Source organism: Penicillium cataractarum (assembly GCF_028827025.1).
Source record: "Penicillium cataractarum strain IBT 29864 chromosome Unknown utg000004l, whole genome shotgun sequence".
NCBI lineage: Eukaryota > Fungi > Ascomycota > Eurotiomycetes > Eurotiales > Aspergillaceae > Penicillium > Penicillium cataractarum.
In genome coordinates, this window is record NW_026622740.1 from 1,897,732 (window position 1) to 1,913,152 (window position 15,421).

Sequence of the window (15,421 nt, forward strand, 5' to 3'; positions counted from 1 at the left end):
GTTTGAGTTCCTTTTCCCGGCATACACTGCGTGACTGCTTACCCCAATAATCTCCCCAATAAACCAGTAGGGACACTGTATCGTTACGATAGTCTTCCCGTACCATACCTGTAAAGGCGTGACCCCCACCTAGCCTTACCTAATCTTACACCGCCCAGTGGCAGCTGACCTTCCCCCCATCGTACAAACCGCTTCCTCTCTGCCTGCTCGGATCCGTCAGTTTCCCTCGACACTCGTCACTTTCCATATCTTTCTGACTCGATTTTCTTTCTTACTCTCCTCTTTCCATCATCTCCCCTTCTTCCATCCCCTTCTCCCGTCGTACTTGTACCCCCCTATCCCCCTCCACGTATTGAAACGTTGCTTGCCTCGGCTTTCTTAAAGATTCCTTATCTCCCTCTTAGTGCCCTGTACTTCCCACCTCCACATCCTCTTCCATCTCCACCTGCATCATGGCTACTCCAGCCCTCCCATCACACCCAGGTCCAGATCATCAAGTTTCCGTCAAGGTTCTTTACAACGACAGCAACCGCCGCTTCAAATTACCTTTGAAGGACCTCCAGGCTCAGGTCCTGCCCCAAAAGGTAAGCTATCTTGTCTCCACTCAAGCTCCGACCGGACCTCCAGTCCGCCCCCCGTCCCCGTATCTCCATGATCCGCTCGGTGATCGCCGTGATCGATGACTCGATGGTGATTTGAAACACTTATTTGGCCTGTATCGATGCAAAATCGCTTCAAATTCCAAATAAGAAGAAGCCGATTGTGGTTACTTGTTGACTAATTGATGCCTTGGGTTTAGCTCCGCTTGCTTCTCGGCGTTCCGGCAAATGTCAACGTCATCTTCGAACGCTATTCTGACAGCGCCGGTAACTACATTCGCCTAGACGAAGCCAACCCCTCCGTCTACAAACAACTCTACCGTGCTGCCAAAGCCAAGTCCAAGCTTCGCATCAAGGCCACCGTGGTCGAGACCTCGGTGTCGGCACCTTCAGACTTCTCTATCCCGGCCCAGCCGTCCTCTCTAAGCCCTCCCCGTTACAGTTACCTTGAGACCGTCCTCAGCTCACCCATCCCCATGGCTCATCCCGAGTCTCTCCCTGCCACCTCTGAGCTGTCAACCACCTCGATCGAGGTCGATGCCTTCCCGCCTCAGTCGATGCAGACTTCCGTTCAACCTCCTCGCTACCGGGACTTTGAGGCTGAAGACAAGATCCGCTTCCCCGTTATCTCTCACAGCTCCCCCAACGGCATGTTCTGTATTGACTGCAACAACTGTGGTCGATCTATTGCCAACGAGCACTATCACTGCAGTATCTGCGAATATGGTGACTACGACGTGTGCCCACAGTGTATCGAGGCCGGTGCGTCGTGCCGTAGCGATGGTCACTGGCTGATCAAGCGGATGGTGGTGAACGGTGTCGTGACCAACAGCACCACCGAGACAATTCCACCTCGTCAGACTCAGGCCCAGGCCCAGACTGAGGTTAAGGCCCATGAGACCCCCGAGCTTACCGAAGAGGTTGCTCCTGTGCAGGAAGAGGAAGAGATCAAGCCCCATATTGCAGTGTGCCCGGCCTACGAGCCTTCCACCTCTGAACAGGTTCAGGAGATGGAGGCCTCTCTCAATCCTGGCCTTTCGACCCAGTCTGATATCGCTATTCAGGGCGATGAGCAGCCTATGTGCAATGGATGCTGCCGTGGTATGTTGTGTTCCATCCCCATCCCCATCCCCATCCCCTCATATAAGGAACAGCGCTAACATGAAAATATAGAGGTCGACGAGAGCAACCTCGTGCGTTGCAATGACTGCGAGGATTATGATCTCTGCCTTCGTTGCCTCCTGCGCAACAAGCATGGCCATCACCCTGCCCACACCTTCTCCCTTGGCTCGGACCGTAACTTCTGCTTGAAGAACCTCATCATGTCACGCTGCCTTCCTGGCCGTCAGTTCAAGCATGCTGCCATCTGTGATGGATGTGAGAAGGTAAGATACCTGCTGCCCCCAGGGAATTTAATCCATTCTGTCAGAACACATGCTAACCCCCTCTAGCGCATTATCGGTACTCGCCACAAGTGCCTGTCTTGCCCTGACTGGGACTACTGCACCAGCTGCATCCAGAAGGCCCACCAGAACCACCCCGGCCACCGCTTCGCTCCTATCTACGAAGCTATTGGTGAGCAGCCTCGTGAATCCGAGGTCCACTTTGGCATCTTCTGTGATGGCCCACTGTGCAAGGACAAGCCCGCTCAGAGCTACATCACCGGAGTTCGATACAAGTGTGCCGTCTGTGACGACGTTGACTTCTGCGCGAGCTGCGAGGCCCATCCCAACCACCAGCACAACCGCACCCACCCCCTGGTCAAGTTCAAGACTCCTGTCCGCACCGTGACGGTCAGCACTATTACCGAGGACGACGCTGTCCCTGGCCGACTTTCTCTGGGTGACCAGCCCCGTGGTACTTTCGACTCTCCCTCCGTTGCTCTGCATGAGGAGGTCGAGGAGAAGAAGCCTGTTGTTGTGGAGCAGGCTCCCGTAGAGGTGGAAGCCACCAAACCCGAGCCAGCTTGGCCCGCCCCTTACTCCCCCGTCCCTGCCGTTGAGGCGCCCGAGGTGACCGACAAGCAAGACTCGGACAACTACAAGGCTTACTTCGTTCGCGATGCTATCGCTGACGGTACCAAGCTTCCTCCCAACACTATTTTCCGCCAGACTTGGACCCTCTTCAACCCCGGCCCTCTTGCCTGGCCTGCTGGTAGTGACGTCCGCTTTGTCGGCGGAGACACCATGTTCAACGTTGACTCTAGCCACCCATCGAGTGTCGAGTCCATCCGCTGTGCGATGGAGAGCAACAAGCTCACTACCTCCCTCGGTCCCGGACAGAGTGCCGACTTTAGCGTGACCCTTCGCACCCCTCGCCGTGAGGGCACCGCTATCTCGTACTGGCGTCTGAAGCTCCCCAACGGTATTCCCATTGGTCACCGATTGTGGTGCGATATTCAGGTGCAGGGTGTTGTGTCCCCTACCCCCTCGGTCGCTGAGCCAATCAAGAAGGCTATTGAGGAGCTGGCCGAGACCGAGTCTTCCACTGAACCTTCCGGTAGTGGTATGATCTTCCCTAAGCTGGAGAAGGAATCTCCCGAGTCTAGTCTTCATGAAGCCGTGTCTTTGACCCGCCAGGCCCCGACTCTGTCGACCGCTTCGGAGGGAGATGTTTTGGAAGATGTGGAAAGCCTCACCTTGGACGAGGTCTCCACCGACGCTGGCTTCCTGACCGACGAAGAGTATGATGTCCTGGATGCTAGTGACCAGGAGTTCCTGGAGGCCAAGCAGTCTATTCACTAGACAACTCGCTCAACCACTATTTGTACCACAGGCATTGCCTGGCTTTATGACACGATATGGAATTGGGAATTTGCAAGCTGGAAGGTTTCGAAACTGGTCTCTTTTTTCTTTCTATTTCTTATCCTCAAACCCCAAACACACAAGCTTGGCCACTTCTGCCATGGTCAGCATTCATAATGACTTTTACTATCTCTTTTTTTCGATCTTTTGAATTTGACATTTCGAATCTTATTATTTTTTTCTTTTTCAGCTATTCTTCTGCAAGAGCTTCGACTTGACAAGTTCACAGGCCTTGACGCGGCTCCAGCTCCAGTTGCAACCAGAAAAGAATATCTCCACTGCATTACTCTTGCTTCAGATAGTCAAATTCATTGCTTCTTTTTCTACGTACTTTGACTTTGTACAGGCCAATAATAACTTAGTCCAAAGAACATTCACATCAATGTCTGTTGGGGTTTACCGGACCCACTCCGACTCCACCCCCGCGTAGCCAGCCATGACGATGTTGGTGTAACGTAACGCAGGGAAAAAAGACCGAGGCAATTCTTCATCTCGGTTCGACTCTCGCGTAAGGAGGAGCCAATTTAAGGTTAAGGTCCCCGCTTAGCCTCCCTCTCTTCCTTCCTTTGCTGTACTTTGCTGTACTATTACTACTAATTACTAGAATTCCCAGCCAGTCCAGCAATCGATTCTTTCTCCCCCATTCTGGCGACGGCAACACCCACGCCGCAATGGGACTCTTGAGTTCGGCCTTCTTAGGCCTATTCACCATGCTGGTGGCCATCCTGGGCCCAGCAGTTCTCCATATTATCAGAGTCAGCGGCCCTTTCTTAACGCCCAATCCAACTGTACTGGGCGCAGGCCAGGGCCCCATCGTCATTGAGGATACCGTCCATTGCGAAGATTTGCATTATCATCGCCCTGCTAATTTGCTATTCACCGCATGCGAAGACGTGAAAGAGACCCGCTTCGACTGGTTCCCCGGTCTGGGCCATTTGGATGCTAAAACTGTGGGCCGGGGATCTATCCATGTTGTCGATCCAAAGGTGCGTGCTAGAGTATCTTCTTCAAGATGCCGAGGTCCACATTATACAAAGCAATATACTGACAATACCCCATTTGTCAATGCCAGACCTTCAAATCTACCCGTCTGGCCTTTGAAAACTTCAACGGGCCCTTCGTCACACACGGCATCGACGTCATCGAAGACCCTCAAGACTCAGATGCAGTCTACATCTTCGCCGTCAATCACCTCCCAAACCCAGACTTCACCCCAGACTCCCCCAATAACCCCGCAGCACGTTCTCAAATCGAACTCTTCCACCACATCCTCCACTCAACGACAGTACAACACGTCCGCTCTATCCGACACCCACTCATCCAAACACCCAACGACATCTACGCCGCCAGCCCGACCTCCTTCTACGTAACAAACGACCACTTCTACCGCTCCGGTCTTTTGAGATTCATCGAAGACATCTGGCCCTCCGCAAAATGGACAAACGTCATCCACGTCCACCTCGAACAACTCCACAACGTGCCCTCCGCAACGGCATCGCTAACAGCTTCAATCGCCCACGAGGGACTATGGAATAACAACGGTCTTGGCCACGCCCGCTCCGAGTCTGAAGTCATTATTGCCAGCGCGATCGGTGGGGAGTTATACCTTGCGAGCCGGGAGAATAATACCTTGACCGTGCGTGATACGATCGTTTTCGACACGGTCACTGATAACCCGAGTTACTATGTGGATCCGTATAAGAGTGATGCGCATGACGCGAGCGGGTTCGTTATTGCGGGGATTTCGCAGGGCTTTTATCTCCCGCAGACGGGGACGGATCCGGATGCGTTGGATGCGGTGCAGGTTTGGTATGCGAAGGAGAAGGGTGGACAGGGGCATGGGTGGGAGAAGAGGTTGTTGTTTGAGGATGATGGGCGGAGGATTCGGACTGCTAGTGCGGCGGTTTTGGTTCCTGTTGAAATGGAGAAGGACGAGGGGGAGGGCAAGCAGGGGGTGAAGAAGGCTTGGTTGTTTGTGACCGGGTTTTTGTCGGAGAGTATGATTGCTGTTTTGGTTGAGTTGTAGATTGGTAGATTCTGATAAACTGGAATGAACGAGTTTTGTCATGAGTATTTGACCAGGAGACTTGGAAAAAACATACTACTTTGCGAAGAGTGTCTGAAAAAAGATAAGAAGGAAATCATACACTTGATGATGCTTATTACTACGGTAGTTGTACGTCGTTGACGATGGCGCATGTAGACAAACGCGCGTCTGGCGACAGCCATGTATGCCATCTCTGAATCGCTTTTATTCTTACAAAGGAGAGAAGCAGATGGATATCTTGACATTCTTCTTGTGATATCTGGTAAATGCAGTGTACGCAAACCATGGGCGCTGGTACTAGCATATCTCGTAGTCTCATGCGTAACGGTCGCCGACGACTCGATCGGGTTTTACATGTGTACTCAAAACCTATAGATTTGAGATCTAATAGAGGATTGGAGAAGACTTTTTGAAAACAAGATGATTCGTATTTCTATCTACAGTATTCTCAAGTCACATCGCCAAACAGGATGGGGAACAGTGTCGCGTCCGAGTCACAGCACCAACAGAAAACTTGGAATAAGACCCGACCGGAGCAAAACTAAACTGCTCGTCCCGAACATGGAGATGCAAACAAGAAAAAAGAGACGAAAGGGAATGAACAGTGAGTTCCTCTTGGCTTCATCCCCGTTGACCAAAGTCAAACGGGGACTACTAAGCCCCAGCACCGCGTCAAGGTGGGAACTCGTCGCTGGGGTAAATCGCGAAAGAATAAATGCAGTTTAGATCGCAAAAGAAAAAGAAGAAGAAGAAGAAAAGAAGAAGAGAAAGGAAAAGACAAAAGAAAACCCACCTGCTACGGACTTACCTTGCGCCTCGACGAGACGCGGAAGAGGGACGGAGAGGAGAGGAAAGAGGAGAGGAAGGGGAAGACAAAAGAAAACTCACCGTTGGACTCACCGTTCAATGGAGGGGAGAAGAGAGGAGAGAAGGAAAACCCACCGTTGGACTCACCTTTCGCCTTTGAGAGACGAGGAAGTAGAAAGGAAATAGGATGAGAACGGACAAAAGAGAATGGACAGAGGAGTATAGGCAGAGGAGGACGGACAGAAATGGAATAGGAAGAAGAGCATAGGAAGAAGAGCATAGGAAGAAGAGCACAGGAGGAAGAGCACAGGAGGAAGAGTATAGGAAGAAGAGTACAGGAAGAAGAGCACAGGAGGAAGAGCACAGGAAGAAGAGCATAGGAAGAAGAGCACAGGAAGAAGAGCACAGGAAGAAGAGCACAGGAGGAAGAGCACAGGAAGAAGAGCATAGGAAGAAGAGCACAGGAAGAAGAGCACAGGAAGAAGAGCACAGGAAGAAGAGCACAGGAAGAAGAGCACAGGAAGAAGAGCACAGGAAGAAGAGCACAGGAAGAAGAGCACAGGAAGAAGAGCACAGGAAGAATGGAGTAGACAGGATGGAGTATACAGGATGGAGTATACAGGATGGAGTAGACAGGATGGAGAGAGAGCAGACAGGACGACGGGTAAGAACAAGAGAGACGGAGAGTTGAGGAGGAAAAGAAAAAAAGAAGGACTTCGGGGGGAGGGAAGGGGGGTTTAACCCAGAACGCTAGTGAGATGCTGATGTCGTTTCGACGTGATGTTTGTTTGATTTTGATGATTTTGATGTCATTCAGGGTATACTTCTAGCCCTAATTAAGAAGGTACGCGGGTTCTGTTTTTGGGTATATCCATAGCCTCCTCGGGATAACTAGAGCTTTGACCGCTTGCGATGACGAAATTATACGGATGACGGGCGATGCAAAACAAAGAGTTGACATTATTTGCAATAGTCTGTAGGATTGACAGAAGGGGTACGAGTAGACATGAATGCGGTGTTGTTGTATATACTCTGAAGATAATACATCACTCTTGATATTGAAAGTACTGTGTAATTAAATGCCAAACCCAAGATTCAACCCGTATTCCATCAGAGTGGTGCATTCACTGACCACTCCGAGCCTTCAGCTTGCGGCTCAGTCATCCACTCCTGGCCAAGTGACAGATCGTAATATATCCCCGGGATAGCAGCAAATTCACTGAGCTCGTTCGGGAAAGATGAGAAGAACCCATCAAAAGAAGGAACAGAATTAGGAGTGTGCTGATCAAAGGACATCTCCAGGCCACTTGAAAATCCTAGATTCCCTCCCTCCAACGGTTCACTCTGCCAGAGTTTGGTCCATTCTCTGAACTGGTCATAGCCCGTTACAGCATCTGTAGATCCACTCTGCTCTGCCACTGAATGATTGTGCAGTCGCTGCCTGGCTCGTTCAAGCGCTTCGATAACAGCCACCTCAGACTGTGCAGATTCCAACCCCGTGCAGATCTGTCGAATAAGCGCCATGCCTTGATTCAGGCTTCGTGATATATTGCTTGACGGCCCGTTGATGCTATGCGCAATCAGTGCCAGCAAAGCAACGCGGCATCCATTGAATTCGGTGTATGAGACACGCGCCAGGCCAACGGTATCTTGCAAGAGTTGGCAAAGCTCAATCACTCTGAGCGCTGCATGAAGTGAGTCGCGGCGAAGAATGTTGACGATATCAGGGACTTCATGGGTCCTGCTACTGTCCACCGAGTCAAGCATGCCGGAAGATACTTGCGATATGATGAAGGGGCGACCCATGTATATCAAAGTCGTCTTGTAATAGATCTCAAGGTGCACATTGCAACGGAAGAATGCTCCTGTGGCGTCAAGATCTCGGCAGTGAATCTCACTGGTAAGGCTGTCCCACCATGAGCTGAGTTGATCGCGCGTGGAAGCAAGTTGTCGAAGGAATTGCTTCTTTCTGGGCTTTGGGCAATTTCTAAGTGACTTCATCGCTTCGGAAGCCTTTGCCAAGTGATCTGTCAAGACAATTGCAGCGGTGAAGTTGGGTAGATTGGTCGATCGGCCTATCGGTCTCAGAGCGGGTAGGTCGGTGGGCAATGGAGCATCGATCTCAGCAGGAGATACAGACACAGGGCGGCCGTGTAGAATACCGATTCGACTATATAAACGATGAGAATCCTTGTCAATTCGTCAATTACGAGGGAAACATCATACCGTTCCAACGAGTATGCAGACCACCAAAGCCGATTCCGCACTTCGACAATCTCCGGTGCCAAATTACCCTCAGGTAGCTTGCGATGCATCCCATTCTGAATCGCCATCTTGATCGCCAAACCGTAGTATACGTATGCCAAACCTGCCGTGTCGATCGGCAAGGTATAAACTCCCATCAACAAAAAGGCCTGGACAGTCTCCACACTTGCAACTGTTATGAGATCCGGAATGAGTCGACATGCAAACCGGTAAAGTTCCAACCCGATTTGATCATCGGGAGTCCTTTCCGTAGAAGAGTTGATACTACCAGGTGTTGAATTGGCTTGCATTTGTGCAAACTGTGTGCCAATTGCGAAAGTCATGAGAAGAGTACATATCCAACCGGCATCATTGATCGAGGGTGGATGTGGAGTGCTGTAGTAAAAGTCTAGTTTTTGGCGAAACGTAGACTCGTCAAAGTAAAAGTAGTTTGTTTGGCTGAACTTGATAAAGGCGTTTGTTAGGAATTCTGCGATGTGTTTTGGGGGGAAATATGACTTTGCCAGAGTGACACTGGAGCCCGACGAGTGCAGGTCGGTGGCTCGATGAAACCCCGTTGCGTGGGCAGAGTCCTGGAGAACCTAGTCAGTATGACAAGTCTTGAAACGCCCTCATATCTTCAGAGGAGATCACCATCATACCTCGGTTTGTCGTGTCTGGTCCCCAAAGGTTCGAAGCCGCCGCTCGAGCATTCTAGAGAAGTTCCAATGGGACAGCTCTCCTGAATAATCTATCAAGCCAGGTTAGCCAAGAAACGTCATTATCCGGATATTGAACACACGCATTGTGCTGGTCGAAAGCAGGTCGACCGAGTAATGATCTCCCAGAGCAGCGTCGTTTGAATTACTATCTGGTTGCTCCGGTGCCTGCTGTCCCTGTTCTAATGAATCGGCAATTTTCTGGAGAGCACTTGGTTCAAATGAAACATCTCCGAGGAAGTGTGTGATGATCCGCTTCATTTGAAGCTCAGTGGCATTCCGTTCCGAAGGCTCTCCATTCCTGTTACGAAGGTGAGTAGCCAATTTCGTCTGGAGGACTAAGAAGTTCAGAATAGACTTACTCTGAATAATCATATCGTAACCCTGGAACTTGCCGGCGGCTTGAACTCTCGAATCCGCATTTTCTCTGACGCTGCTGGCAACGATTACAAGGATTGCCGCCTCCACCTTTCGAGTCGAGTCAATTTGTGCAAAAACGAATGCAGGCCCCAGTCTGGCCATGGAACAGATGTATTACATTTTTCTTTATACTGACGACAAGGCAAGCATCTGGATCGTAGACAATTAGCACCAAGGGAAATTTATTGCTAAGTGTATGGCGTTTACTTACGCCTGTGCCGTCCTCTTTCGCTGTGCCTCGGGCACACGGGGTCTTCTTTGCCTGCCCTTTAGTGTCCTGGTTGTCTTGGCACCAGGCTCGGACATTGCAACGCAAGCCAACTCGGGCCCCGTTGAATTGTCAAATGCACGGAGATGAATTGTAGGAAAGACGGTCCATGAAGATCGGTGCATATTTTGGCCTGAGGCATGAATGACGTAAGCTATATGATAACCTTATCGATAAGCGACAAGCGATAAGAATCAACAGTATGAAGCGCTGCATAACAAGAGCTCATAGAATGGAGACAGACCGAAAAGAGTTAGAGGCCTAATTTCTTGGAAATTTCCAGCAGTTGTGAGCGCTTTCACTCGGAGGATGACCTGTTGAGCTTATTGGTAGGTTCAACCGGCTACGGCCTCTCACTCGGGTCTCAGTACCCGAACCGATTTGATATAAAAGCGCATGCATCCTTTGCCAGTTTCCATTCACACCTTCACTACTTCTTCAGTTATCCGACACTTACTTCAAACAAAACTTGACAATGTCTCAACTTTCCGACTTTCGTGTGCTGTCCTTCGACGTCTACGGCACTCTTGTCGACTGGGAAGGCGGTATCCTCGCTGCATTCCAGCCCACTCTAGACAAGAACGAAGCTCAGTTTACACGCAAGCGCCTACTCACTATCTACCATGAGCTTGAACGTGAACAACAGATCAAGACTCCCGATATGCCATACCATCAGTTGTTGACAACCATCCATCCCGAGTTCGCCAAGCGTCTGGGTCTGGAGACTCCCACTCAGGAGGAAAGCAGGCAGTTCGGAGAGTCAATCGGCAATTGGCCCGCTTTCCCAGACACGGTGGACGCCCTCAAGCGCCTTTCAAAGCATTACAAGCTAGTTGTCCTATCAAATGTCGATCGTGAATCCTTCGCAAAAACCAATGCGGGCAGTCTTGAAGGCTTCCCGTTCGATCTGATCATCACAGCTCAAGATGTGGGCTCGTATAAGCCAGATCTTCGCAACTTTGAATATATGCTCAAGACGGTGAAATCTACTTTCGGCATTGAGCCCTCTCAAGTTCTTCAAACTGCTCAGAGCCAGTTCCATGACCACCACCCTGCCAAGAAGATTGGAATCAAGTCTGCTTGGATTGTGCGGCCAGGTGCTACGATGGGAAATTTGTCCGATAATATCTATGACTGGCGTTTTGATGCCATGGGAGATATGGCTCGAGAAGTGGAGGCTGGACAATAATTTTAATCTGTGAAGGGATGTTCTGGCTTATGTGGTAGAAGAAGTTGACTTGTGATTTAAGTTAGTAACTATCATTCGCTACTTGTTTAGTCACACTCACCCAGATGAACATTTTCATTCAAACTTTTGCTCTATATTCTTATAATCCGCCGATATTTTACCTACAAAGGCACGTTTTTGACCTGGCCTTACTGGTGGTCAAGAATTCGTCTTGAAAAGGCAAGTACAGTGGGCTCCATTAGCTCGAAATTTAGATAAAACTTCCGATCATTTCCTCCGTCACGAGCTGAGCGATAGAATAAGATATTGTTTTTAAGCCATCAAGAAAGCCATTTCAAAAGAAATTCAAAAGACCTCATATATAAAAAGTTAAACATCCTTGGTGGTTTCATTTCTGTAATCTCAGGAAACAGACCTTTGAGCTGCTACAGTACTCGAAGCTTTCGATAGTCTTCGGCGCAATGCCATGTGGCAATTCCGAATAAAAATCTCTCCACGCAAAACTTCTCAGTCCAATGAACCTTGAGTCGTGCAGCTAACTGCCTAAATTTTTTGCCGACTGAATAAATTGGAATAGTTGGCCTAGGGGCATTCCCACTAATACCGGGTACATGTACCCGGTGCCCTGGGGCGAGTCTGTGATCACATCTGGCGAGAAGCAGGAAGAAGGAAATAAGTACTAAGACAAGCAGTCCGGTGTTATCGCCTTCGCTGCGAAGCAGTAGACGAGATAGGGGCGCCATAGGTAGTACTGCATCGGCGCCTAGTGCTCGCCGCATTTCGCCTCATAAACGGAGGTTGGGCGAGATTCTCCCAACATTTTAGTCAACCATATACGCATAAATCAATTCTTACCGACTCCAACATGCGACTACACCGCAAGGGTTCCGATGATGGTGGACACGCTGGGTAGATCGAACTTATGACAGTCACTAGCGAATCCTGCTTCCTCCTAAAGACTACTTCTTTATTCACGGAGCCCCACTGTCAAGGCTTTAGTGAAGATTCTTTATTGACCACTCGAGGGTAGCTAAACCGCCTGGCAACAGACCCTATATATTTTTCAGCCGGTTCTTACTTGGTAACCCACTAACTATTGAATCACTTAGGTAGCTGAAAGTCTTCACCGCCATTCCTTATATTTAGCGATCCCCCAAAACAGCACGATAAGATTAACAATCTATTAAACTCAAAATAAAGTCATTCCGATAGTCTCACAAAGGGCTTTAATAGTTTGATACAACCATTGAAAAATCGGCAGCCATGATATTCAAGTCCTTCTCCTCAAGCTTAAGAAGTTACAAGTCATCGATTATTGAATTCAACTTAGGACCCGTAAAGGCTATAAAAAGACGGGCACACCCTGCCATAATCTTTTTTTCTCAATCAGACTCAGTCACACCATTCTTATTTACGAATATATCTAAATTATTTCCTGCCGATACTCAACCATGCGGTTCTTTTGGCTCTCCTCATTGCTCATCACTGCCGCAATTGCAGCTCCGTTGACGCCAGAACAAATGGGCTGCCCTAAAGATGGTGGACTCTGCACAAATCCCAATGGTTACACGGAGGATCAACTTGCGGAAATAGCCACCACCGGTCAAATTATACGCATTGCGAAAGAGACAGGTACTAGCATTCGTGACCTCGTAAGTGGCACCAACAAATCATCCTTCAACTAGTTTGGGGGTACAAGGCTAACAAATACATTAAAAAAACCTAGTGTGCTCAACTTTACAAGGATAAAGAATTGGAGAAATTGAAGGCGGACCTTCCAGCCCTTGTCTCCCTATGCAAATGAGTCCTTGTCTCAAGATCTTCGAATAGCCCATGACCACGCCTGGAGTGTCTGGTGAATCGGGATAGAAACGGTGGCGAAGGAAAGAGGGGTGGCGATCACTTCATGTCAAATATTCCTGGAGACCCTTGATTATGTCTCCAATTTAGTCTTGTTTTAATTTAATTCGAGTCCGATTCACTTTTACTACATTTCTCTTGGCAGGTCACGTCCCGATTAGACCTCGTAGGATGTCGACTCGATCCGAGCTAGCACATGAGTCTTGGAGGCTCTAGGTTCCAGTCCTTAGGAGTCATGGTCCGGTTCTATTCCAACGGAATCGCAGGAGTGTTTGGTTATAATTAGTTAAGGTGTCCGCAACCTTATTTCCGGTAACGTACTTCACGGCCGAGCTACCGGCCGAGCTGGGTGCGCACCTGGTCGAGCTACGCACCCCAAAACATGTAGTAGATGTGACAAACCACCAATTCATATCCCAAGAGCCACATGTTATTTTAATTAAATATTAGAATATAGACTTTCATTGGCATATAAAATAACATATCTTATTTTGAGGTAATTAACTGATGGTTCCATTCGATGCCTTAGCAAAGTAATTTTAACATCGAGACATAAATATATATCTCTACCTAGTATCGATAATTTAACTGTCTTCCCTATACTTCCCTAGTACGTTGGAAATACTATCTAGATTATATACTGCTAATATCTCATCATAACCTAATAAATATGGTTGTTGAGATATGAATTCGGAATTTATCGCATTTACTATATATTTTGGGGTGCTCAGGTCGGCCGGAAATTACATTAATCAATACCTAAAGTCAATGACTGCTTAAGGATATTTCTACTGGCATTATCTAAGATGTAATGTGATTAGCACCACCGGTTTCGATTGCGATTGCGACATAAACCACGACCTGAACCTATGAACTGCATTTACAGCCATACAATATAACAATCTTACTCTAGCTAGGCCAGGGGATTAAGTCAAATAAACGGTAGAATACTGCCACCCATTCGTTGTTTAAAAGAAGGCTTGGTGGACTAGCAGGGCTGCATACCTGATATAATCTAGGATTAGATAATGTGCAATGTTTACAAAAGCATCTCATAGAAAAGATATACCGATTCAGTTTGAAGGTGAATTAAGGGCTTTCAGTCAAACAGTACCATGTAGCAAGCATAATTAACGGTGGTGCTTGATACCTCGACGAACAAGCTAAGATATCTCTACAATAACAGCGATGTACCCAAAGACACCCAGAGATATACAATTCAATCCAACTCAGCGAAATAAACAAAAAAGTCGAATACTCAAACAACCGAAGTGCCTGCACCTAAACACATGATCACCTACGTAGGTGGCCATTCTCTAGACCTGATTCCGACCTAGCCAGCCATCTCCATGTAACCATTCAATCGAGAACCCGATTTATCCAGACTAACAATCTAAGTCATAAGCATGAACGGCATGATTATAAATTCAATAATTACCGTACGAAAGCCAAACACAACAAGTACAGTATCCATACGGTATAGCATCCGCAGGAAAATAGAATTCCGTCCCTCGCCCAGACAGGAACCTCCAGCCTCCCCACGTCCCGAGTTCCGAATTCTTGCATCTCAAAATCCTGACTCAGGCAAAGTCTGCAGGTGTGGAGCTAGCCGCATTGCCGACTTCAGTTTTGGCATGGAACTACACTATGTATTAGTCTATGTATTACTTACAGAGTCACGGATGACAGTGCGTCCGCTATCCTGGAAGGAAGGGCACGAGGGCGCTTCTCGAAGGGCCCGCTAGTGGGGCGTGTGTGCAGGGGATCTGGATAAGTCGGCCCGTCTGGGGTGGGTTGCGTGAATTTTTTCTTTTTTCCCTTTGAGTTTGTGGGTTTGGGTTGGTTTAGGTTTGGGGCACGAGAATGGGTCGGGATTGATGTGTATAGTGGGTTTGAAGTTGAACTGTGCACGTTTAGGAGTACATACTGTAGATATGTAGAGGAGTGGATTCGGGAGTTGATTATTGGAGTGGCTTGCGTTCTATCATGATAGATCTACGGAGTGTATGCCCTGTTGATGATTTTCGTGGAGACTTTGGTTTATTTCGGTTTCGATGGTGTCATGTCAGGATTTCGTAGAAATACTATAGTTCAACTAGTTGTAAGATGTTGATGGAGGTGAGGGTCTGTAGTTCACTATGTACTGAACTACTAAGCGGGACCTCGGCATGTTCTCTGCATAGAAGGAAAATTTCAATGATGATAGATTCCGCAGTGGATCCAATATACGGAAGATGGACAATAGAGTACAATGACAAGCAAGAGATCTGGATATACGGAGTACTAAGCGGCTATCACCAGCATACAACCTTGGAAATAGTCTTATAGCCTACCAAGCAGGAAAATCTTTTCCCAATTTACTTGGCGTGGCTGGTGAATTACTATTTTACAAGTTACCAGCCATTCTACGCCCCGAGTTAGACCCGCCGAGTCTCGCAGGGCGGGCTGCCGAAACGAAAGATCC

The 15,421-nt window shown here is 48.5% G+C and overlaps 5 protein-coding genes across 5 annotated transcripts; 4 read left to right on the forward strand and 1 right to left on the reverse strand.

Annotated features, from left to right (window-relative positions):
* Window positions 1–452: 452 nt before the first annotated feature.
* N7496_005238 (ZZ type zinc finger domain protein) lies at window positions 453–3,343 on the forward strand (the record flags this gene model as incomplete). The annotated part of the gene is made up of 4 exons (XM_056698167.1): window positions 453–584; window positions 800–1,700; window positions 1,773–1,984; window positions 2,051–3,343. 4 exons carry the CDS (start codon window positions 453–455, stop codon window positions 3,341–3,343), a joined length of 2,538 nt encoding a protein of 845 aa, XP_056556692.1.
* A 731-nt stretch (window positions 3,344–4,074) lies between these two features.
* On the forward strand, window positions 4,075–5,429 carry N7496_005239 (serum paraoxonase/arylesterase family protein; the record flags this gene model as incomplete). Its single annotated transcript, XM_056698168.1, has 2 exons — window positions 4,075–4,389; window positions 4,476–5,429. The coding sequence occupies 2 exons, from the start codon at window positions 4,075–4,077 to the stop codon at window positions 5,427–5,429; spliced, it is 1,269 nt and encodes a 422-aa protein (XP_056556693.1).
* A 1,938-nt stretch (window positions 5,430–7,367) lies between these two features.
* On the reverse strand, window positions 7,368–9,742 carry N7496_005240 (fungal specific transcription factor domain-containing protein; the record flags this gene model as incomplete). Its single annotated transcript, XM_056698169.1, has 4 exons — window positions 7,368–8,427; window positions 8,484–9,094; window positions 9,164–9,252; window positions 9,304–9,742. The coding sequence occupies 4 exons, from the start codon at window positions 9,740–9,742 to the stop codon at window positions 7,368–7,370; spliced, it is 2,199 nt and encodes a 732-aa protein (XP_056556694.1).
* Window positions 9,743–10,383: 641 nt separating this feature from the next.
* N7496_005241 (uncharacterized protein) lies at window positions 10,384–11,097 on the forward strand (the record flags this gene model as incomplete). The annotated part of the gene is made up of 1 exon (XM_056698170.1): window positions 10,384–11,097. The coding sequence occupies one exon, from the start codon at window positions 10,384–10,386 to the stop codon at window positions 11,095–11,097; it is 714 nt and encodes a 237-aa protein (XP_056556695.1).
* Window positions 11,098–12,548: 1,451 nt separating this feature from the next.
* N7496_005242 (uncharacterized protein) lies at window positions 12,549–12,901 on the forward strand (the record flags this gene model as incomplete). The annotated part of the gene is made up of 2 exons (XM_056698171.1): window positions 12,549–12,749; window positions 12,824–12,901. 2 exons carry the CDS (start codon window positions 12,549–12,551, stop codon window positions 12,899–12,901), a joined length of 279 nt encoding a protein of 92 aa, XP_056556696.1.
* Window positions 12,902–15,421: the final 2,520 nt, after the last annotated feature.